This window comes from Rhinolophus sinicus, linkage group LG11 (assembly GCF_036562045.2).
Source record: "Rhinolophus sinicus isolate RSC01 linkage group LG11, ASM3656204v1, whole genome shotgun sequence".
NCBI classification, from domain to species: Eukaryota; Metazoa; Chordata; class Mammalia; order Chiroptera; family Rhinolophidae; genus Rhinolophus; species Rhinolophus sinicus.
Genome location: NC_133760.1, coordinates 14,761,685 through 14,787,569, shown reverse-complemented (window position 1 = coordinate 14,787,569; position 25,885 = coordinate 14,761,685). Strand labels below are relative to the sequence as shown.

At 42.7% G+C, this 25,885-nt stretch overlaps 2 protein-coding genes across 3 annotated transcripts; both read right to left on the bottom strand.

The window, feature by feature from the left end:
* Window positions 1-212: 212 nt before the first annotated feature.
* On the bottom strand, window positions 213-25,785 carry LOC109434002 (protein FAM187B). 2 transcript variants are annotated; one of them, XM_019710648.2, is made up of 2 exons: window positions 3,400-4,188; window positions 213-618 (listed from the first exon to the last, which is right to left on the bottom strand). In XM_019710648.2, the coding sequence occupies exons 1-2, from the start codon at window positions 4,155-4,157 to the stop codon at window positions 231-233; spliced, it is 1,146 nt and encodes a 381-aa protein (XP_019566207.2). In that variant the 5' UTR covers window positions 4,158-4,188; the 3' UTR covers window positions 213-230. The 2 variants fall into 2 exon arrangements, 1 of the variants encoding a protein (XP_019566207.2); XR_002135762.2 differs by lacking the exon at window positions 3,400-4,188 and adding an exon at window positions 25,231-25,785 and having other exon boundaries at window positions 478-618.
* Window positions 11,606-12,579, bottom strand: LOC109434003 (protein FAM187B). The gene has a single exon (XM_019710649.2). The coding sequence runs from the start codon at window positions 12,417-12,419 to the stop codon at window positions 11,703-11,705; it is 717 nt and encodes a 238-aa protein (XP_019566208.2). The 5' UTR covers window positions 12,420-12,579; the 3' UTR covers window positions 11,606-11,702.
* Window positions 25,786-25,885: the final 100 nt, after the last annotated feature.

Genomic DNA, 25,885 nt, shown 5'->3' with positions numbered 1-25,885 from the left:
ACTGGACAGACAGTCTTGCCTCAGTTTCCTCATCTGTGGGATGGAGATTGCTAATGAGTTACCAGAGCAGGACCTGGAACAGGGGAAGAGCTCAGCCACCTTTCGCTGTGGCCACAGGTCTGTTTGGCCCCCACACATTCAGGGTGTGGTATAGGGCAGGGGATATGGAAAGGACAGTTGAGGCAATTAAAGCACAGGAGGCCGGGTTTCCTGGCCACTGCAGGCTCGCTTTATTTCACCAGCAGCGTTCGGTGGCTTCTTTTGCTCCGTGAAGGGCGGAAGAGCTCGAGAAGCACCCCAAGCAGGCCCAGGATGGTGCCCACCAGAAGTATCAGCTTCAGCCCCTTGAAGACAGTGTCGGCCTTCCCCTGCCGGGCCTGTCCTGCCTCCGGCTGTTGTCCAGTTTCCTCTCGCTGCAGAATCTCCAGCACATCTAGACCAGGCCTGGGATTGAATCGAGCGATGAGCTCCTGCTGCACGAAACACGTGTAAATGGCTGGTTGGAAGACTTGCAGTTGTCTCCCACCATTGGAGGGGTCCAGGATGGTGGTCACATCCTGGCCAGAGAGCTGGCCTTGCCAGGTCAGGGGTGTGTTGTTGGCTTCCCAGACGATGGGCCTGCAAAGGAGGACAAGACCAGCTGCAGCACCCAAGGAAAACGGGGACAGATGTCTGAAGGAGGTGGAGGCAGCGGCACCCTCCTCTCTGGAGAACAGCAAGCAGTACCCCATCCAAAAAGCACTACGTAGCAGTGAGCAAGGGGAGGGTGGGGCACGAAGGCTGGGAAGTCTTGGAGCCCTGCCACCTACTGAGTGGGCTACCTGAGCCTCCATTTCCCCGTCTGAACACTGGAGGTGTAGCAATTATACTTACCTCAGACAGTTACTGGGAGGGATTCGTAAGAGTGCTCTCCAATGATTTGTGTCCCCCTTTACCTGCTGGGCCTCATGTCCTCTAGTCTCCCCCTCATTCCCTCTGCCCCAGCCACACTGACCCCCTAGAAGTTCCTCCAACATGCGGGGCACAGTCCTGCCTCAGGGCCTTCTCCCTGGCCGCTCCCTCTGCCTAGAACGCTTGCCCTCAGTGCCCGCAGCTCCCTCACCTCCTTAGTCTTGGCTGAAATGGCACCTTCTCGCGACACCTTCCCTGCCCTTCTGATGTGACCTTTCACCTTGCCCAGTCCCATCCCCCATCCCTGCCCTTATCACTGTCTAAAATATTGTATATTTTATTCATGTGATTCCTTTAGTGCTCCATGAGGACAGGAATCTTTTTCAGTTTTGTTCTGTATGGCATCCCAGATACCTAGAACAGTGCTTGGCTTATAAACACTCAGTGGTAAGTGGATAATGTGGAAAGTGAGTAAGTGAATCAGGCCCATCGTGGCTGAGGAACAGGGGACACTCAACAGGCTCCTTTGACAAGGCCAATCATCATACAATCGATAACTAACACCTATCAGGGTGGAACTGCTTGTCAGACACCGTTGGATGTGTCTTTCCAGTCATTTGTCCCCTTAAACATCACAAGTACCTCCATGAAGTCAGGGCCAGCAAGACACTGTACTGAGTTGGACAGTGTCCTCCCTAAATTCATGCTCCAATTGGACCTCAGAATGTGACCTTATTCAGAATTAGGGTCATTGTAGATGTAATAGTTAAGATGAGGTCAGACTGCAGTAGGGTGAGCCCCAAATCCAATACGATCCATGTCTTTATAAGAGACACAGACACACAGACACACAGGGAGAATGCCAAGTGGTGATGGAGGCGGAGAGCAGAATGATACATCTCTAAGCCTAGGAAGGCCCAGGACTGCCAGCCACCACTAGAAGCAGCATCTCAGATAGCACATGGCCCTGTTGACACCATGATTTTGGAATTCTAGCCTCCAGAACTATAGGAGAATAAATACTTGTTGTTTTAAGCCATCCCATTTGCGGTACTTTGTTATGGCAGCCCTAGCAAACTAATACAACCCCTATTCTACAGACGGGGAAACTAAGGCCCAGAGAGATGCCATAGGCCCACAGCTGGAAAGTGGCAGAGCTGGGATTGGAACCTGGGCCTGGCTGAACCCAGAACTTGAGACAGAAACTTCACATGAAGCACTACTCCACTCAGCTCCCTAGAGACATGGGAAATTCTTGAAGCCTTGGTGACCTCTCTTGATTCTTATCTCAAGTTTCCAACGACTGGCACTCAGGAACTCCTTGTGTAGCAAATGACCTGGAGTAGGTGTCCCAGTCCAGATGGGAGGAGGGGTCACATGCACTTTCCTGCACTTCTAAACAGTGGCATTTGTTAGGGAGCAGGTGTCCCTTTTTTTTTTTTTTTTTAGGTGTTACTTTTTATACTTAAAGGAGGAGGAAGAAAGGATGGGAAGGCGACAAAATGATACAGAATGAGAAAACGAGAAGAATAGAAGTTACAGCTGGAATAGACAAGGAAAAGAAGACCAGATGGAGGAGGTGAGGCCAGATTCCACAAAGCCTATAGCTGCACAGGCCCCAAGAGGTTGTGAGGGCTCCCTCCTTGCAAGGGAAGGGCTGCCGCTGGCACTTAGAAAAGGAGGACATGGGGACCCCATGGTGTATGTGAGATTAAGGGCCTTTGCTGCCACCTCCCACCACAGGTTTCCCTGGGGAAGGACTGCATCCCTCCCAGCTGGTTTCCCCATCTGTAGATGGACCTCCTTGGAGCCCACAGCTCCTGGGGCCAGGGAGGTGGGATGGGAGATGATGTGGTCCATGAAGAGAGTTTGCCCAGGGACTGTACCCCCAGGAAAGGGCAGCACCATGAGCGGCTGTAGTGCTTATAACCAGGGTAGGGGTGGCTGGATCGGGGAAGAGGAGGCACATGGGGAAACTTTCCAGGGGCTCCGGGCAGAAAGCTAAGAACATGAGTGGGAGCTCCAGGAGGCAAGCCTTGATGGGCATGCCCGAGGCACTGTCTTCTCCTCCCAGAGCCAGATGACCCACCCAGATGAGTCAGAGGCCTCAGAGCCCTACAGCTTCCCAGTCTTCCCCCAGCACAGCCCTACCACTCACCTGGGCTGCTCCTATCCCTGCCCTGACCACCTTGGATTGTCTCCCTGCTGGGCTGGGGACTTCCTGAGGGCAGAAGTTTGATGAACACCATATCCACAGCATCGCCCAGTGCAGGGCCAGTCAGCTGAGCCCTCCCTGAGTGTTAGCTGTCTTTGTTCTATCTCTGTGATGCAATAATGTGTGGGCACTAGGGCATTCTTGCTAAAGTATCTGAAGAAGCCAGTGGAGAGAGCCTGTGGGGCTGACCTGCAAAGAACCCCTCCCTCTTAGCACAGATTAATCACAAAGGCTCCCAGACTGGGGGAGCCTGGCTAGGAGCCTAGGGCAGGGCTGGTGCCGGCTTCCATCACCTGTAGATGGATCCTAAGGGGCAGGTGAGCCACGCAGATCCTGACTCCTCACTGAGCTCGAAGTTGTCAAAAGTGATGTCTGTCCCATCTGATGTTTTGCACTGGACGTTGCAGGCTTCCACCTGCATCTCAGGCCGCATGCGGCTGGACCACAGCCTAGCATCTCCCAGGTAGAACCAGCAGGGCAAGGGTTTCTCCAGGGGCTCCTGGATGTAGCAGTACCCCAGGCGTTTGCGCTCACCCGGCTTCCCACAGCGGTTACAGTCCTGCCATGGCTCCCAGTAGGTGAAGATGATCTCCTTGCCACCCAGACTCAGGGTCTCATTCTGCAGGGGCTTTTGGCCCAAGCCTCTGTGTGTAATGTGCAGGGTGCTGACGTCCTGGAAATCAATCTCATACTGCACCACTTGGATGCCATTCTTGTCCCGGCAGTTGTAGATGCCCGTCTGGGATGGTAATGGACTTTTAATGAGAATGCTGCCTTCAGGCATTATTTCTATGTTTGAAACACTGGGGGGGTGGCTGTACCAGTTGGTCTCATCTTGCAGGAAGAAGTAGTGCCACTGTGCCCCAGAGGAGTTGCAGTGAAGAAAGATATCATTGTTGGAAAGTAGGGCCCGTTGGCATTGCTTCCCATGGGGACATCTGACAGAAACATAGAGCCCCAGCACTGGGACAGCAAAGCTCAGCAGCAGCCACAGCGTGGTCAGCATGGTGGACTGGGACTGTGGCAGTGGGTCAGGCATCACCCTGGTCATTGTGAGGTCACCCCTGAAACTCAGGCCTCAACCCTGGGCAGCAGAATGAACTGAACTGCAGCCCACCCCATGCGTGTTCCCCATTTGTTTGGGGACAAGTTAACAACTATATTTCATTTCTCTTCCAAGCCCTTCCACTCTGCTGGGGTAGGAGGAACTTAATTTGTCTATTCAGGATTTTCTCTACCATCCCCATGCTTTGGCATTAAAGCGTCACATGGGAACATTCAACACATTTTCCCCAAACACCTACTAGGTTCTGGGCATACTTTTCAATGCTGGGGGTGGAGGTAAATAAAGCCTCTGGTTGTCACTCTGACCTCCTACCCATCCCAACCCCAACCTCTCCTCTCCAGCCATGCTGGCCTCACGCTGTTCCCGGAATACAGCAGGCAAGCAAAGGACTCCCACCTCAGGACCTGTGCTCATGCTGCTCCCCAGCTCTTCCCATAGATAGCTGCGTGGCTCAATTCATTTCAACTGTAAATATTCTTTCTCAGTGGGCTGCTTCACAAACCCTTTCCTAAACTCCTTCTTAGTCTTAAAATTAAAAATAATGATTGTGCAGGCTTGATCTGCCTTCATTCATTCATTTCACACATGTTTACTGAATGCTGACCATGTGCCAGCTATTATTCTAACCACAGCAATGAACAGATTAGACAAAGCCTCTGTTACCTTCTTGTGGAAGAGACAGATAACAAACATATAATATATAATGTCAGATACAGTAGATTCTTGTTATGCACAGCAATTACTTTTCCAGAAAGTTGCTCAACTAGCAAATACTGAAACACTGCTCCTAGGAGAAATACGGGGTTAGGGTCCTACATGCCTTTCGTCATAACTTTTTTGTCAACTGATCAACACACGACCTTGTTTTTGGTGTGTTTTTATTCAAAGACATCTTATTTACTATATATTGTTGATTCATTAACATTGAACTTGTAGCCAACGTCACTTTAACTCATGTCTGAACAAAACTAATCTAACACATATATTTTCTTCATAAGACATATCACAGCCTTCTATGCCCAGGAGAAGTTTAGATCCTGACATGGCTGCCTGGTTAGTATATTTAAAGGGTGTGGAGGCCAGAGTAACTAAGGAGGAGTGGACAAGGGGAAGAGTGGTGAGTGGGTCAGATCTGAGTTCACCTAGTCTTTGCTAAGACATGCTGCCTTCTTCTTTACCTGGCTCCTTAAGGCTGGGGGATCTCTTAGCCTTGCTCCTGCCCCACACGGGCACCTCTACAGGCTGTATTTGGCATAAGCTGTATGCTTAGACTCTGGAACTGTTTCTTTTATGGTATCTTGCTGCCACCCCAAGAGTGGCAGATCCCCTCTGCTCTCACATCCTCTCTGCTCTCAGGTCTACAAAACCATCTAGATTTATTTGTCTTATAAAGTCCTTATATTTAAGACACATTAACATCTATACCCCTGTTGTTTCCCTTCTATCTCCCTCCCTCTCTGTCTTTCACCTCATCCCAGAGAATCTTTTCTAAACAGGAGAGCAGGGCTATGAAGAGACTGTGGGAAAGCCCACTTCTAATTTTCATTTTATCTAGGTGAGAAGTCACAAACTGGCTGAAGAAATGTTTTAATTGGTCTCATAAGGTGTTTTTATATAATTTAAATGAGCACACTCAATATGTAAAATCTAAGAGATTTCATACAAGAATCCATATACCCTGCCAGTCTTTAAATAATGTGGGTAAAATTTCTGCTTATTGCTATAATTCAGTAGCTTATACCAAACTAACACTCTTGAAAATAGCAACTGTTATTTTCTTTAAGATAACAGGATTAATATGTCTAAGACATGACAAGATGAGGATTTGGAATCTATATAGAAGAATCAAATGGAAATAATAGAAGTAAAAAATAAAAGGTGTGAAATTCAGAATTCACTAGAAAGGGTAACAATCTATTAAACACAACAGAAGAGAGGATTAGGAAAATGAAAGATAGGTCCATAGAAAAATATCTATACTGAACCATGCAAAGGAAAAAGATAGGAAAATACAGAAAAGAGTGTAAGAGACTTAGGAGACACAGTGAAAAGTTCTAGCATTCATGTAAATAGAGACCTAGATGAAAACGAGAGATAGGAGCATAAGCAATAATTGAAGAGATACTGAATGAAAACTTTCCAAGACTGATGAAAGACATCAAGCCACAAATTCAAGGTCTTCAAACTCCATACAGGATAAACACAAAGAAAACCACACATAGGCATTTTATAAGAAAACATTCTTGAAAATCAAAGAGGAAATCTTAAAAGTGTCCAGGGGAGAAAAAGATACATTACTTTCAAAGCAACAATCATAAGACCCTACACTGACTTTTAAAAAGAAAAAATGGAAGCTGCAAGACAATGGAATGACATTTTCAAAGCACTAAAAGAAAATGACTGCCAATCTAGAACTCTCTATATAGAAGTCTGTATACCCTAATGAAAATATCCTTCAAAGATGAGGGGAAAAATAAAGATATTTTCAGATTAAAACAGAGAATTCACCACAGCAGAGCACACCAAAAGTGATACTTAAAGAGAATTCTCCAGGCAGCAGGAAAACAATCCCAAATGGAAGTGAGGTGGTGCAGGAATGAAAAGCCCCAGAAGAGTAAAATGTGGGTAAAACTAAATTAATATTGAGAGTGTTTTAAAATAATGTCTCATAGGGTTTAAAATATGCATGAAATAAAAATGCCTGATGACCATTCCTGGTATACAAGGTTGGTTCAGTATCTTCAAAGCAATTAATGTTGTACACCACATAAACAAAATGAACAATAAAAATCATATGGTCATATAAATAGATGCAGAAAAAACATTTGACAAAATCCAGCATCCATTTATGATAAAAACTCTCAGCAAAATGGGAGTAGAGGAAACATAACTCAACATAATGAAGGCCATATATTACAAACCCACAGCTAACATCATACTCAATGGGGAAAAGCTAAAAGCATCCCCCTAAGATCAGGAACAGGCAAGGATGCCCACTTTCACTACTTTTATTCAACATAGTACTGGAAGTTCTAGACACAGCAATCAGACAAGAAAAAGAAATAAAAGGCATCCAAAGTGGAAAGGAGAAAGTAAAATAGTGATTATTTGCAGATGACATGATATTATATAGAGAGAACTCTACAGATTCCACCAAAAAAGTATTAGAACTGATAAATGAATTTAGACAAGTAGCAGGATACAAAATTAATATTCAGAAATCAGTTGCATTTTTATACACCAATAACGAAATGTCAGAAAGAGAAATTAAGAAAACACTCCCGTTTACAATTGCATCAAAAAATCACCACCACCACCACCAACAAAAAACCTAGAAATAAACCTAACCAAGGAAGCAAAAAACCTGTACTCAAAAAATTATAAGACTTGAAGAGAGAAATTAAAGAAGATACAAGCAAATGGAAACATATACAATGCACATGGACAGGGAGAATTAATATAGTTAAAATGTCCATACCATCCAAAGCAATCTATAGATTCAATCCAATCCCTATCAAAATACCAATGGCATTTCACACAGCTAGAACAAATAATCCCAAAATTTATATGGAACTATAAAAGACCACAAATAGCCACAGAAAGAAGAACAAAACTAGCGGTATCATGCTACCTGATATCAAACTCTACTACAAAGGCATAGTGATCAAAACAGCATGGTATTGGCATAAAAACAGATACATAGATCAATGGAACAGAATAGAGAGCCCAGAAATAAATCCATGCCTATGTAATCATTTAATCTATGGCAAAGGAAGCAAGAATTTACATTGGAGTAAAGATAGTCTATTCAATAAATTGTGCTGGGAAAACTGGACAGACACATGCAAAAAAACAAACAAACAAAAAAAAAAAAACAGAAACTGGACCACTTTCTTATGTCATATACAAAAATAAACTCAAAATAAATTAAAGTCTTAAATGTAAGACCCAAAATCATAAAAATCCAAAAGAAAATATAGGAAGTAAACTCTCAAACATTATTCTTAGTGATATTTTCACTGATATAGCCCCTCAAGCAAGGGAAATGAAAGAAATAATAAACAAATGGGACTACATCAAATTAAAAACATTTTTCACTGCAAAGGAAACCATCAACAAAACAAAAAGACATTCTACTGAATGGGAGAAGTTATTTGCTAATGATACATCTGAAAGGGGTTTATATCCAAAATTTATATATAAAAAACTCATATTACTCAAATGCCTAATCACTATGCTAAAAATCCAATCCCAAACATTCCAATTGAAAAATGGGCAGAGGACCTGAATAGACATTTCTCCAAAGAGGACACATAGGTGGCCAAGAGACATATAAAAAGATGCTCAACATCACTCATCATCAGAAAAATGCAAATAAAAACCACAATGAGATACCACTTCACTCTTGTCAGAATGGCCATCAATAAATTAACAAACAACAAGTGTTGGCGAGGATATGGAGAAAGGGGAACACTTGTGCACTGTTGGTAGGATTGCAAATTGGTACAGCCACTATGGAAAACAGTACGGAGTTTCCTCAAAAAATTAAAAATAGAACTACCCAGCAATTCCACTCCTGAGTATTTTCCAAAGAAATCCAAAACACTAATTAGAAAAAATATATACAGCCCTATGTTTCCTGCAGCGCTATTCACAATAGCCAAGATACGGAATTGAAATGCCCATCAATGGACAATTGGCTACAATAGAATATTACTCTGCCATAAAAAAGAATGAAATGTTACCATTTGCAACAATATGGATGGACCCAGAGGGTATTATGCTAAGTGAAATAAGTCAGACTGAGAAAGACAAACATCATATGATCTCACTTATATGTGGAATCTAAAGAACAGAATAAACAAACAAACAAAACAGAAATAGACTCAAAGATACAGAGAACAAATGATGGTTGCTAGAAGTGAGGGTGTTGGGGGCATGGGTGGGAAAGGTGAAGAGATTAGAAAATACAAATTGGCAGTTACAAAATAGTCACAGGTATGTGAAATACAGTATGGAAAATATAGTCAATAATATTGTAAAAACTATGTATATTGTCAGATGGGAGTTAGAGTTATTGGAGGGATCACTTCATAAATTATATAAATGCCTAATCACTATGCTGTACAGCTGAAACTAATATAATATTGAATGTCAACTATAATTTTAAGAAATTTATAGTCACAAAATATAAAGTACAATACAGGGAATATAGTCAATGGTATTGTAATAACTATGTATAGTATGAGATGGGTAGTAGACTTGGGGTTATCATTTTGTGAGGTGTGTAAATGTCTAATCACTATGTTGTTTTGTACGCCTGAAACTAATTTTAAAAACCATTAAAAAAATACTTGATAACAAGAACACAACAGATGAAAGGAGAATAAATGGAGCTAAAATATTATAAGGTCTCTGCATTGTCAAGGAAATGTACAAGTACAAATTCATATTGTATTCTAATGAGTGAGAATTAATGTAATCTCTGGAGCAAATGGTAAAAGAATGCATCTCTAATAAGCTAACAGAAGAGGGAATGGAATAATTAAAACTGGTAAATCCAAAAGCAGGAAAAGACAAAAGAACTAAAGAAGTGACAGAACAAGTAGGAACCAAATAGGAACATGGTAGATTTAAACCCAGCTATATTAGTAAGTACATTCAATGTAAATGAACTAAATATTCCAATTAAAAGACAAAGATTTTCAGACTTAATATGAAAAACAAACATCTAAATATCTACTGCTTAAATGAAACTCACTTTAAATAAAAAATATTGAAAGTTGAAAGTAAAAACATGGAAAAATATCATGCAAACACTAACCAAAAGAAAACTGGTACAGTAGCTATACTTATAACAAAAAGTAGACATGAGGGCCAAAAGTATTACTAGAGATTACAAGAGACATTTTATAAAATGGTCAATTCAGTAGGAAGATATAAAGATCCTAAGTTTGTATGAACCTAAAAGTATATAAAGCAAAACATGATAGTACTAAAGGTTGAAACAGACAAATCCACAATGGACTACGCAAACAAAAATTTAGTAGAGATATAGAAGATTTGAACAATATGATATAAATTTGACCTAATTCATATATATAGAACACTGCACTCAACTTTAGAATATACATTCTTTTCACATTCATATGAAATATTTGCTAAAATTGACCATATTCTAGGCCATAAATGTTAAAAGAATTGAATCACATTTTTCACCAGTAGAATTAAGCTGGATACATATGATAAAAAAGTAATAAGAACATCCTCAGATATTTGAAAATGATATAATGAAATGTCTAAATAACCAATGGATCAAAAGAGAAATCACAATTGAAAATAGAAAATATTTTTAACTGACTAGAGATGAAAATGTAACACATCAAAACCCATGGGATGCAGGTAAGTTGTGATTAGGGGGAAATTTACAGCCTAAATACATACTTTGGGGGGAAAAGGATAAAAACTAGAGAGTTTAGCAAGCATTTCAAATACCAGAAATCAGATAAAAAACAAAAGTACAATTTAAAAAAACCAAACAAAAAAACCAAAAATAAAAAAACCCAAAAAGTTGTTTTTTAAAAAAGATATATGAGATTGATGAAGCCCTAACAAGACTAACCAGGAAAAAAGGGAGAGGACCTAAATAACTAATATCAATAATGAAAAAATGGGACATTACTCCAGATCTCAGAAGCATAAAAAGATAATGAGAGTGTATTACAAACAACTTTTGGCCAAAACTTCTGAAAATTTAGATGAAACAGATAAATTCATTGAAAACGCAACAACAGTGGCACATGAAAAAAAAATCTAAACAGTTCTACACTTACTATTAAAGAAATTGAATCTGTAATTAAAAACCTATGCACAAAAAACCCACAAAGCCCAGAAAGCTTTACTAGTGAATTCTTCCACGCGTTTCTTAACAATTAAGAAAGACATCAAATCTTTCAAAACCTTTCCAGAAATAGAAAAAGATGGAACACTTCTAAACTTCTATGAGGCCTGCTATCAAAACATTATATGGACATTACACCAAAGGAAGACGTATACTACCAGATATCATGACTTATTATGAAGGCATAATAATTAAAATACTGTGACATTGGTACAAGGATGGATAGACAAATTGAATCAGTCAGAGCTCAATGAGGAGACAGAAACCACAGTAGTGTCTATGTTGACATGAGCATGAGACAGAGTGTCTTGGTCCCTAGGTTTTATATTTGGTCTGCCCTTTACTATCAGGAGCCTGTGAGAGCAGGGAGTAGGTCTCTATTGGTCACCACTGTGTCCACATTACCACCGACATAGGGCCTGGTTCAGAAGGGGCACCAGGCAATTCCTGATGAATGAACATCTGAACAAGCCAGTGAAGAGATCCCTCACTGCATAAACTGACCATGAAGGCTTATGGGCTGGGAGACAGAACCTGCTTTTCCACTAGAAGATAAACCCCTGTCCCAGGTGCGCACAGGAAATAAAGCCTGGGTGAGGGTCAAAGGCTGGGCTGACGCCCTGGATCATTCACCTGTAGATGGAAGCAAAGGGGCAGGTGAGCCACATGTTCTTGGTCAACTTGCCCAGCTGGTAAATGTCAAAGACGAAGTATGGCTGGTTGGTTTCCTTGAAGTGGTCGCAAGGTACAAGGCAGGCTTCCACCTGCAGCTCAGGCCGCATGCGGCTGTATCGCACCTTCTCCCCTCTCAGATAGAGCCAACAGGGCATGGGTTTCTCCAGGGGCTCCTCAATGTGGCAGTACCCCAGGCGTTTGCGCTCCCCTGGCTCCCCACAGAGGTTACAGTCCTGCCAGGGCTCCCAGTGGGTGAAGATGAGTACACTGCTACTCAGCCTCAGAGTCTCATTCTGAAGGGGCTTTTGGCCCAGATCTTTGTGTGTAACATGCAGGGTGGTGACATCCTGAAAATCAAGCTCATACTCCACTATGAGGGCACTGTCACTGTCCTGGCAGTGATAGAGGCCTGTCTGGGAGGGCTGAGGGTTGGTCAGTTGGAGGCTGCCCCCAGGCAGTTTCTTTGTGTTAGGCATTGAGGAGACCAGCAAGGGAACCTCCTCCAGAATGGAAGAGAAGTACCAGACTGCCTTTGGATCGTCACACTGCAGGGCAATATCATTGCCTGAGAGGAGGGCCCGCTGGCAGAGACTCTTGTAGGTACAGCTGATTAATATCTGGGTCCACAAAGTGGGGAGAGAGAGGCAAAGCAGCAATAAGGTGCTCAGCATTGTCGCCCGAGACTACTTCTCTGTCGTCCGAGGAGGCTGGGAACCACCCTGGGCATTGTGAAGTCACCCACAGAACTCAGGCATCAGCCCTGGGCAGTGGAATGCCTTGGTCCACTGCACTTCCAGGAGTACAATTCAGTTCATGTCATCAAACAGCTTGGTGTAGGTTATAGGGTCAAAAACTCAAATGTCCACACGAGCTGGGCAGGAAACAGAATGAGTGAACCTAAGTCAGAACATGTGAACTAAGAAGCTAAATTCTTTGTCCTCCACGTACCCAGTAGACAACGGTGGAATGGGAAAAATGGCTTCATGTACTTCAGGAAGGAGAAGAAGGGGAAACACACAGAAATCACTGGTCTGCACCATTTTTAAAATCCTGTGATAAGATACTGCAAGGGCCTCCTGTCTTGTAGATGGGAAGAATTCCTTAATTAGCACCAAATCAGCTTCTTAGGGGAGGGGTTCCCAAACCTTTGTTCTCCGTGGCTCATGTCTCCACCCTCCAGGGAGGCATCTCCTTTTCCATTGTCCTCCTTGGCTACATGTGAAGTGGCGTTAGAACATGTGAGCTCCTTGGCACTTTCTCAGCCTGCTTGCTGTCTCCCAAAGATTGGGAATTATGGATTCTTAAAAGCCTCCAGTCAACTCCTTGTGCAAAAAAACCACATTCACAGTTCTGTTCAAGATGTTCCCCTCCCACTGCTATCTCTTTCTCCCTTTCCCCCCACCCCACCACTGCAAGTACCTTGAAGTCTACCAGGCATCCATGGAGAGTCATATTCTCCATCTCCCATTCACTGAGCCATTTTGTCTACCTGGGATTAACTTAAGGATTTTCTCAGAGTATCTTAATTCATTCGGAGATTTTAACAATGGTCAATAATTATTTAATTAGTGATATACCCTTGATTTTATCTTGACAAAAGCTGAGTTCTAATTGGGCTCTGTTTCTCAAAGGCCTTCCCAATTATTGGCCAACTCTAGCCAACATTCACTCCTACTGTTACGTATTTCAACTACTTCCCCTAAAGCTGCAAGTATATTAAGTACTGTACCTACCTTACAAGGTATCTCAGGCAACAGTCTCCATTCTTCTAGTTTCAAATAAGTTTCCTTGTTCCCTTTACTCTGTGTCTAAGCCAATGACATGTGTATTTTTAATTATAGCAGCACCCCACTCCTTATACTAATTTCTGTATTACTCAAGATAGGCTATTTGCTACTATACAGTTATAAATTTCCCCCAAATCTCAATGACTTACAAAGACAAAGGTTTATGTCTTACTCATGTACCATGTCCATTGTGGGTTAGCATTATACTCATCAGGGATCCAGAACGATGGAGCAACTGCCATCTTTAACATTTCCAATTTCATGCCAGAGGAGGAAGAAAGAGAGCTCTATTGTATTTTATGAGCACAATTAAATGCTCTGGCCTTAAATGACACATGTCACTTGTTCACAAACCATTGGCTAGAAACAGTTATATAGCATCACCAATTCACCAACCCAACAAAGGAAGTGGAATTCTGTATGTCCCTGAAGTATTTGGCAAATAGCAGTTAGTAATAATTACCACAGCTAATGTCTCCCACAAGAACTATTCTTTTACATCATAAAGTTAAAACCATTTCCAAAATCTTCCCATCAGACCTCTGCTAAAGTTTCATTGGCCAGGATTAGTTCCCATGTGCAGATCCAAAGCAATCCCTGAAAGGAAAGGAAATTTTCATGATTGGTTTAAGCCAATCAGAAGTTGCTCTCTGGGACTGGGGACGTACAATTTTCTCTGACTAAAGAAGTCAGAGAAGACCTAAACAAAATCAGGGCTGTGTATGCATGAAAGACGTAGAAGAGAATACTTATTTGGTGTAACCAACCATGTCTTCCACAGTATCCACAGATGGCAAAAACTACTCATTCCAGGATTATGATGGGCACTGCATCACCTTGGGCAAGTGCTCAAACTTCTAAGCCTCGGTTCCCCCATCTGTCAAATAGGGACATTAGAACTCTCCCTCACAAACTATGGTGGTTATAAAGCTTTCAAGAGATTATTCATGTCAAATTCTTGGCACAGTCTGGGTTCGGAATAAGACAGTGGTTAGGATAATGAGAATGTGGCCAAGGTTTCAGTCCCGGACTCTGGAATCAGTTTCATCTCTTGATCCACCTTTTATTAGAGTAATTTGGACTCAGCAGGGGGACTTCTTGTGCCTGGGACATTCATGTACTCCACAAATAATTACTTCTTACTCACTTGCTAAGTCCCTGTCCTCATGGAGCTTACATTCTAGTGGGGATGTTTTAATCAGTATAAGTTAGGTTATGCTGTGTAACAAAATAATTCTGGAATCTCAGTGGCTTAACACAATTTTCTTTTTGCTTGTGCTACATGTCCAGTGTGGGTTGGTGGAGAGACCTACTCCACAGAGTCCCTTCAAGTGCCATGGATTATGAAGACTGTACCATCAGCAACAACATTAGCTGCTACAGCAAGAGAAGGGAGGATAGTGATGATTAAATGCTTTGGCCTGGGACGGAGTTACATTACTTATGATTGCAGGCCATTGACTAGAATTAATCACATAGCCCCACCTAACTGTAGGAGGGGCTGGGAAATGTACAGAAACACGTTGGAATATTTGCTGAGCAATATTGCCTTTGCCTTGAGGGAAAACAGATAGTAAACAAGTAAATGACTGAAAAAACAGCAGATAACTGCTTTGACGGGGTGGGGAGTGGTGTGAAAGAGATGGGGATAGAGACTTTTATGGGTTGAATTGTGTCCCCCAAATTTCATATGTTGAAGCCCTAACCCTAGTACCTTAAACTTATTTGGAGATAGAGCCTTAAGGAGGTAATTAAGTTAAAATGAAGTAACTAAGTTAAAATTTTGGTGGGCCCAAATCCAGTATGATTGGTGTCCTTATAAAAAGAGATTAGGACACAGACAACACAGACAGGGGGACAACTATGTGAGGACACAGAGAGAAGATGGCCATCAGCAAGCCAAGCAGAGAGGCCTTAGAAGGAAACCAACCCTGCCAGCACCTTGATCTTGTACTCCTAGCCTTTGGACTGTGAAGAAATAAATTTCTGTTGTTTAAGCCACCCAGTCTGTGTTATTTGTTATGGCAATCCTATCAATACAGAGACTATTTAAAGGGAGTGAGGAGAGAAGGCCTCTCTGAAGAATTGACATTTGAGCAGACCCACATAAGATGAGCCATGCAGATTCCAGAAGAAGCAAGGTCTGGACTAAGCAGACAGCACATGCAAAGGCCTTGGGGTGGGAACATGTCTGGCATGTAGCAATGCACTTCAGCCAAAGGCCATCAAGTATGCATCTGTGGTTGAACAAAGTTGGGTTTATTGACCAACTGCACTGAGGAAGATGCAACCATGGGGAATGTTGCAATGTCTCAGTAAAAAACGGTGTTAGAAAAGGCTTATAGAATTTGGGCTTGTGTTATGTGATTTAGGGAAGGGTTCAAGAAAGTTGGGATTTGCTTTGGATTGGGTACTGTCAGGAAGTGGGAGTAATTCTGTATTATCTTTTTTTTTTTTTTTTTAAGCTTTTTATTGGGGAAGGGGAACAGGACTTTACTGGGGAACAGTGTGTACTTCCAGGACTTTTTTCCAAGTCAAGTTGTTATCTTTTCAATCTTAGTTGTGGAGGGTGCCGTTCAGCTTCAAGTTGTTGTCCTTTCAGTCTTAGTTGTGGAGGGCGCAGCTCAGCTCCAGGTCCAGTTGCTGTTGCTAGTTGCAAGGGGTGCAGCCCACCATCCCTTGTGGGACTCCAACCGGCAACCTTGTGGTTGAGAGGACGCGCTCCAACCAATTGAGCCATCCAGGAGCTCAGCAGCAGCTCAGTTCAAGGTGCCGTGTTCAATCTTAGTTGCATCCCTTGCGGGACTTGAGGAGTTGAATGGGCAACATTGTGGTTGAGAGCCCACTGGCTCATGTGGGAATCGAACCGGAAGCCTTCGGAGTTAGGAGCACAGAGCTCCAACCGCCTGAGCCACCAGGCCAGCCCCTGTATTATCTTTAAGATGAGAAGAATGCGGTGAAGCTAAAGCAGCAGTCACTCATATTAGCTGAGAGAGGGGGATGTTTGGTATTTTGTGGCTTGGATAATGCTTCTATTTCTGTCTGTGTTCAGACATGATTACAGAGTGGTCTTGTTTTTCTCTTGGTTCGTTAGTGTTACAGAGAGGCCTTATGTGATGTTGGTGTTCTGTGAAATTGTTTATTTTCAACAGGAGAATACCATGATCTAGCTGTGAGTTCTAGGCCACCTTCTAGCAACATTAATACCCAGTTATTAGTGTCAGGTCAGCTCCCAGCTACCAGAGGCTGCTTATTTGAATAACTGCAATTCTCTTGCAAAGTTGGCCTGGTCAAATGGCTTTCTCTCTGTGAACCTCAATTTCTTCATTTTTAAAATAGGGATTTTAATGGTATAGGCTACACAGGTCTCTTCTGAGGATTTTGATGAGATGCTATATATTAAGTGTTCAGTGTTATTATTGGAGGATGGGCAATGAGGACCTTGTCCTCTAAATATAAGGGTTCTGTGTCCTGACTGCAGACTACTGCTTCTGATCACAGAGGTGCAGACACAGAAGTGGGCCACCATTGTTTCAACCCCAGCTGGCTGAAGCAACTTCCAGGAGATTTAAAGGGAAAGCCTCTGGATTATCTCCCCTACTTCCCCTTTTGGGAGTGAGATGTTTAGGGATTAGGGCATTCAAAAATAACTGATACACCTGAAACTAAACTAAAATAATAAATTTATATTAAAAAAATGACTGATACATCTTACAGGGGAATTTAGAAAGTCATTGCACAAGCCCAAGGAAAGAGTCACCCTCAGAAAAGATCTGAGATACCTTAAGATTTCTCCTCAGGCTGGTCCCCAGCACAGAGACACCGACAACAAACCAACCAACCAACAAACAAACATCTCCATCAAACCCTGGGGGAAGATGAAAATATGATTCCCATAGTTAACACGGAATTGTGTCAAATGTGCATTTTCAACCACAACAACAAAAAAATCACAAGGCATGAAAAAACAGGAAAGTATGGGAAAATAAAAACCCATCACTGAGGAAGTCCAGATGGCAGACATACTAGCTATAGAATTAAACAACTGTCATCAAATGCTCAAAGAGCTAACAAAGACATGGAGGAAGACAGGAAAGTGATCTATGAACACAATGAGAATATCAATAAAGAGGTAGAAAGTATTAAAAAAAAGAAATTCTGAAGCTGAAAAATACAATTACTGAAATGAAAAATTCACTAGAGGAGTTTAAAAATAGGTGAGCAAATATGAAGCAAATGTGGACAGAATTGCAGGGAGAAATACTTGTAGAGTATGTCTTACAATAATAGTTAGACTTAAATATCCCACTTTCACTAATAAAACAAACAGATAGATGATAAGTAATGAAATAGAGAACTTGAACAGCACAATGAACCAACTATATCTAACAGACATATACAGAACACTCCAGACAATGATGAAATATAAGTGCACATTGAACATTTTCCAGGATATACCATATGTTAGGCCACCAATTCAGTCTCAGTAGATTTTAAAAGATAGCTATCATACCAAGTATTTTCTCCAAACACAATGGGATTAATTTAGAAAACAATAACGGATGAAAAACTGGAAAGTTTACAATTATGTGTATAAATTAAACAACACTCTGTTAAACAATCAATAGGTCAAAGAAGAAATCACAAGGGAAATTTAAAAATACTTAGAGACAAATGAAAATGGAAATACAATATACCAACACTTGTGGGATGTAGCAGAAGCAGTGCTAAGAGAGAAATTTATGTCTACATTAAAGAGCAGATATATAGGCCAATGGAATAAAATAGAGAATCCAGAAATAAATCTTCACATGATGCTACTTCACACACACTGGGATGCCTGTAATCAAGAAAACAGGAAATGACAAGTATTGGTGAGGATGTGGAAAGCTTGGAACTCTCCTTCATTGCTGTAATGTAATGTCAAAGATGTAGCAATGTGAAAAACAGTTTGGCAGTTCCTCAGGATTCAAAATAGAACTACCATAGGATCTAGCAATTCCACTCCTACGTATAATCCAAAAGAATTAAAAGCAGATATCTAGATCCCAAGATCCAAGATGGTGGAGTAGATGAACACTGTGCCTGCTTCCTTCCATGAACACATTAAAATTACAACTAAATTATAGAACAATCAACCTGGAGAACCATCTGAAGTCTGGCTGAACAGAAGTTTTATATCTAAGGATATAAAGAAGCCATATTGAGACTGGTAGGAGGGGTCAAGACGTGGAACTGGCTAACCCCAAACCTTTGTGTGGTGGTTGAGAACCGGGAGGGATATCTCAGCTGCAGAGGTTCCCTCCAGAGGAGTGAGGGACCCCAGCCTCCCATACTGGCCTCCCTAACCCAGAGTACTGGTGCTGGGAAGAGGAGCCACCTCAAAATCAGGCTGTGAAAAGCAATGGGATTCCAACCATCCAGGTCGAATGGAAGGCTGTGGAAACCCACGCTTCCTCGTAAAGGGCCTGTGCACAGACTGTTACCCCCAGGCACTCACCTTGGGCTCCAGTGGAGGGACAATAACTCAGGGGGTGTCGGAGACATACGGGGGGGCAAAATGAGTTGTGTGGCTTCACAGCGAGGGCTGGAGGACAGTCAGCATTTTCCCTGTGAGGTATTCTTCTCCCATGCATCCGGCAGGCTGGAGCCATCTTTCCTGTGTTGAGCCCTCCCACTACACTTACAGCCAAATCTGAATCTGATTGGTCTGGTGAGATCCACAGCTCTGCCCCACTGACTCACTGAGACCTCACCCCACCCAACTCCCACAATGATGAAGGTACACTCTCCAAGAGCAGCCAGCCCTGCCCCCATTTCACTCATTCTTGGAAAACTATTGGAGTCCAACAGACCCCAGGCAGGTGGTGACCAGCCTTGGTGTGCTCTGAGACTTTTGCTGAGTAGCTTCAGCTCAGCACTAGCACCAGAATTTATATTAACCTGGTGACCACAACTCTTCCCGCTCTAGTGATTTCCTGAGACCCTGCCTCACCCAACGTGCATACCTCACAAAGCTTTATCAGCTTTAATCTAAGGGAGCTCGCAGGTGGCAGCAGGCCTCGAGGTGTCCTGGTATTTTGTGGAGCTACCCCAGGCCTGATACTGGTGGCAGATGTCCTCAGTTCGCAGCCTGGCCTCTCCCATGCACCTCCAAGGCTAGCATAGGCAGTGAACAACCACAAATAGCTTTGTAGCTCCTACCAGGTAGTCCCTGACTGGTCACAGGCAGTGGGTGACCTGGGCCTGCACCAGAGCCTCTCACAAGAGGCACCAGAACGAACATACTTGGAGGTTGGCTTCAGACCACAGCAGCATACCACCCAATTAGCCCCACAAGTGGCACACCCAAAGGGCAGTCTCAATAGGCACCAAAGCCCACTGGGTCAAATCCTACTCAGTGGGGTAAGCACCTCGAACAGCAGCCTGTAAGCTGTGGATGTGGCCAAACCCCACAGCCAACTAGCCAGAGGGTCAATCCTACCCACTGACATGTCAATAGTAACTAAGGCTCAACTATAAGAGGTCACAACCCACACAAGGACCACTGTTGGAGCACCTGGTGCAGGTGACTATGGAGACTGTTCTACTGGGCCCCACAGGGCACCTACTACGTAAGGTCACCTGGCCGAGACTGGGGGATGTAGCAGAGCTACTTAATAATACATAGAAACAAACAGAGAGGCAGCCAAAATGAGGAAACAAAGAAATACATCCCAAATGAAAGAACAGGAGAAAAATTCACAAAAATAACTAAACAAAATGGAGGCAAGCAACCTACCAGATCAGATTTCAAAACAATGGTTATAAGGATGCTCAAGGAACTTAGTGAAAATTTCAACAAAGAGATAGCAAGCATAAAAGAAAGGACATAGAAACCATAAAAAAGAACCAGTTAGAAGTGAAGACTACAATAAATGAAATGAAGACTGCACTAGAAGGAATCACCAGCAGACTAGATGAAGCAGAGGATTGAATCAGTGATTTGGAAGACAAAGTAGTAGAAAACACCCAGTCGGAATAGCAAAAAGAAAAAAAGAATTTTAAAAATGAGGATACTTTAAGAGACCTCTGGGACAACCTTAAGTGTAGTAACATTCACCTCATAGGGTTACCAGAAGGAGAAGAGAGAAAGCAAGGGATTGAGAACTTATTTGAAGAAATAATGAATGAAAAGTTTTCTACCCTGGAGAAAGAAATAGACATACAAGTTCAAGAAGTGCAGAGAATCCCAAGCAAGATGAACCCAAACAGGCTCACACCAAGACACATTATAATTAGAATGACAAAGGTTAAAGTCAAAGAGAGAATCCTAAAAGCAGCAAGAGAAAGGCAAATAGTAACTTAAAAGGGAGCTCCCATTAGATGTCAGCTGATTTCTCAACAGAAACTTTGCAGGCCGGGCGGCGCGGTGGCTCAGGTGGTTGGAGCTCCCGGGCTCCTAACTCCGAAGGCTGCCGGTTCGATTCCCACATGGGCCAGTGGGCTCTCAACCACAAGGTTGCCGGTTCAATTCCTCGAGTCCCACAAGGGATGGTGGGCTCCACCCCCTGCAACTAAGATTGAACAGGCACCTTGAGCTTAGCTGCCGCTGAGCTCCTGGATGGCTCAGTTGGTTGGAGGATGTCCTCTCAACCACAAGGTTGCCGGTTCGACTCCTGCAAGGGATGGTGGGCTGCGCCCCCTGCATCTAACAACAACAACTGGATGTGGAGCTAAGCTGGAGCTGAGCTGCGCCCTCCACAACTAAGACTGAAAGGACAACAACTTGAAGCTGAACGGCACCCTCCACAACTAAGATTGAAAGGACAACAACTTGACTTGGAAAAAAGTGCTGGAAGTACACACTGTTCCCCAATAAAGTCCTGTTCTCCTTCCCCAATAAAATCTTAAAAAAAAAAAAAGAAAGAAAGGAAGGAAGGAAGGAAGGAAGGAAGGAAGGAAGGAAGAAAGAAACTTTGCAGGCCAGAAGGGATTGGCAGGAAATATTCAAAGTGATGAAAAGCAAGGATCTACAACTGAGACTACTCTACCCTGCAAGGCTGTCATTTAAAATCAAAGGACAGATAAAGAGCTTCCCAGACAAGGAAAAGCTAAAGGAGTTCATCACCACCAAACCTGTATTACAAGGAATGTTAGAGGGACTTCTTTAAGACGGAAAAAAAATTAAAAGTATGAATAATAAAATAGCAATAGCTACATATCTATCAACAATTATTTAAAATGTAAATGGATTAAATGCCCCACTCAAAAGACATAGGAGGTCTGAATGGATAAGAAAACAAGACCCCTTTCATATAATGCCTACAAAAGACTCACTTCAGATTGAAAGACACACACAGACAGAAGGTAAAGGGATGGAAGAAGATATTTCATGAAAATGGAAATTTGAAAAAAGAAAGAAAGAAAGAAAAAGAAGCTGTGGTAGCAATACTTATACCAGACAAAATAGACTTTAAAACAAAGACAAGAGACAAAGAAGGACCTGGTAATCCCACTTCAAGGTATTTATCTAAAGAAACCCAAATGCTACTTCAAGGGGACATGTGCATCCATATGTTCATTGCAGCATTGTTTACAATGGCCAGGATGTGGAGGCAGCCTGGGTGTCTGTCAATGGGATGAATGGATAAAAATGAGGTGGTACATATATACAATGAAATATTGCTTGGCCAGGGAAGAGAGTGGGATCTTGCCACCTGCAGCACATAGATGGATATAGAACGTCCTGTGCTGAGTGGAGTGTCAGACAGAGAAAGAGAGATGCAATGTGATTTTACTTCTATGTGGAATCTAAAGAACAAAATAAACAAATAAAACAGTAACGAACTCATAGATACAGAGAATATTTTGATGGTAGCCAGATGGTAAGGAGGTTGCAGATGAGTGAAAAAGGGGATGGGATTAAGAAATACAAATTGATTGTTATGCAGTAATCATTGGGATGTAGGGTATAGAATAAAGAATATAGTCAATAATATTGTAATAACTATGTATGGTGCAGCTGGGTACTAGAGTTGTTGGGGTGATAGATAGGTGGGGGTTGGGGGCAGGGTGAAGAGGTGAAGAGATTAAGAAGCACAAACAGATAGTTACAAATTGTGTTGGGGATGTAAAGTAAAGCATAGGGAATATAGTCAATAATATGGCCAATAATATACTAACTTTGTATAGTGCCAGGTGGGTACTAGACTAGTGAGGGTGATCATTTCTTAAATTATATAAATGTCTAACCACTATGCTGTACACCTGAAATATAAAATAATATTGAATGTCAACTGTAATTAAAATTTTTAAAAGGGGGGGGGAACTTGAAGGGGAATAAGAGGTCCTAATTTCCAGATATAAAACAAATAAGTCATGGGGATGTGATGTACAGCATGGGGAATATAGTCAATAATATTGCGATAGCGTGGTACGGTGTCAGGTGGTTGCTGGACTTACTATGATGATCACTTCTTTAGGAATATAAATATTGAATAACTATGGTGTATACCTGACTCTAATTTAATGTTGTATGTTAGCTATATTTTGATAAAAATCTTTTTAAAAGCAGTTATCTGTACAGCAATGTTTAGAGCAGCATTATTTACAATAACCGAAAGGTGGAAACAACCCAAGTGTCTAACAACAGATAAATGGATACACAAATGTGGTATATACATACAGTGAAATACTATTTAGCCATAAAAAGGAATGACATTTTGTGATATATACTACAACATGGATGGGTCTTGAGAATATTATGCTTAGTGAATAAGGCAGACACAGAAACATAAATATTGTATGATGCCACTTATATAGGGTACCTAAAATGGGCAATTTGACAGAGAAAGAATAGAGGTAACCAGGCACTAGGGACAGGTGGGAGTGGGGTTATTGTTTAATCGGCACAGAGTTTATATTGGGGATGATGAAAAAGATTAGGTTTTAGACAGTGATGAGTACACAACGTTGTGATGTAATTAAAGCTGAACTGCACACTTACAAATGGCTAAAAGGACACATCTTATAGTACGAGATCAGGCCATTAAGTTTGCAAACTCATCCTAGAAAAAGTGCTACATATCTCATTGCTGAATATCACTTCGGTCACCTTTGAGGTACTCCCTTGGGAAGCTATACACCGATGCCAGCACCTGGTCCACCCTTCAAAACAATTTTGGAACTCTTTTTCTGGAATGGCCATCAGAGCTGTTGCTGTATTACCCTTGATGTCTTGAATGTCATCAAAAGATCTTCCTTTCTATATTTCCTTTATCTTGGGTGTATAGAGCATATAAAATATACTATAAACAAGGTTGTTGTTGGATCGAGGTTTGCAAAACAAGTTGTTTACTAGTAGGTGTGAAACTCATGAGTGAAGTGAAAGTAAACATGTTTATGTACATACATGAAAGTAAACATGTTTATATTTATGTGTAAAACTTAGCATAACAAAATTGAGTGGTAAACACTTTCTCCAAAACAACTTCTGGTTATCACCTAAGAAGTAAACAAGTCCAAAAAAAAGACGATAAAAGCACAGCTCAAGAGCAGTGCAGTGAGTAGTCCGACTGGGCGCTCTGGCTAAGACCCTCTGCCAGGTGCAAGCTGAGATAGTCCAGAACTCTCCCAAGTTCTTTCTTGCAAGACCAGCTTGCCTCAGACTCGTGGGGGGCCCAGTCGTCTCTCCCAGAGCAGGGACGTTTCTCCACCTCGATTGACTCTGGGACTTGGTTCATTACTAAATTCTATTTTATCTTGTATGACCTATGGTGCTTACTGGAGCATTGGCCTTTGGAGGGACACTGGTTCCCAAATAAAGCTGTGTTACTCACTCTATCTAAACCTGTGTGTCGGGACTTTGTTCCCCACTCATGTCACGAGTACCATGCAGGGATGTAGGGCCCTGCGGAGGGGTTAATGTCCCCTTGACTTTCAGGAAGAGACTGAAACGTGGTGACTGCCCTTTCAGGCTCTCACAACATTCGAGTAAAGAAAGAAGTCATTGGGGGCCAGATCAGGTGAGTAGGAAGGGTGTTCCAATACAATTATTTGTTTACTGGCTAAAAACTTCCTCACATACAGTGCTGTGTGAGCTGGTGCATTGTCGTGATGCAAGAGCCATGAATTGTTGGCGAAAAGTTCAGGTCATCTAATTTCTTCATGCAGCCTTTTCAGCACTTCCAAATAGTAAACTTGGTTAGCTGTTTGTCCAGTTGGTACAAGCTCATAATGAATCATCCTTCTGATATATATAAAAAAAAAGGTTAGCAAACATCCTTGCAACAAGTTCACTAACTTAATTGACAGACCTCGTATGTATATTTTGCCATATAAAAATATTTTTTTAAAGAAGTGAATGTGAAAGTTGGGGAGGAATGTTGAAATTTTTTTAAAAGGTAGCCAGGGAAGGTGTCACTGCAAAGGTGATCTTTGAGTAAAGTACTAAAGGAGGTGGAGGATCATGAGGCCACCTTGGTAAGGACATTCCGCTACAGGTAGTAGTAAGTGTAATAGGCCTGAAGTGAGAGTGTGAAAGGCACATTACACAACAGGAGGCCAGCGTGATTAAGAGGTCGTGAGGTCAGAGAGGGAACAAGAGTATTTTGGTTTCTGCTGGAAAGGAGAGCCACAGGAAGATTTTGAACACAGGTACGTTATCCTACTTGAGTTATAACAAGATTCGGTCCAATAAAATATCCCTGCTTACCAAATCGGCCAGCTAGTGGCCAGTTTGCGACCTCCTAGGAGTCTCCTCAGAGGAAGCACCTAGTGTTTCCCAGGACGCGCTTCTCCTAGCCGCCATCAGGGGGCAGCAGATCCGCGCTGCACCCCGGGCGTTCTGGTGGCCTTGCCCGGCCTCGCCCTAGGTCGCAGGTAGTAAAGTCCTTGGGAAGCTTAAGCAAAAACCCGTCCTTAGTGCCGAGCCTCCGCTCGGCCCCTTTAAGAGCCAGTTTCCGGAGGCCAGACCTAGGACAAGTGATGCCCCGAGGCCAAACCACAAGATGGGAAAGGGGGGAGACGGAGGAAACTTCCGAAGTAGAATTCCAACTTTTCCTGCGCCTGATTCCCCACGGGCGTCCCTAAGGGGGCAGAGCTTTCCTTCTGGGAACTTCACTTGGTTCTTTAAGTCATCTAAGTGAAAGACACAAGAGGTCCGCAGCGCCTCGATTCATTGGGATGTGAGGGACCCCACGTCTAGTGGAAAAAGCAGGCGCTATACACAAGCGTCTCCCTACCCCAAGCTCGTTTAGACTCGCCCCGCCCTGCCTGTTGTACCTAGGCGGGTCCATCGCGGGCCGGGGAGAGGGGTGAGAGGGAACAGGTGTGCGCCGGGACCCGCCCCCTCAACAGGTGAATCACGC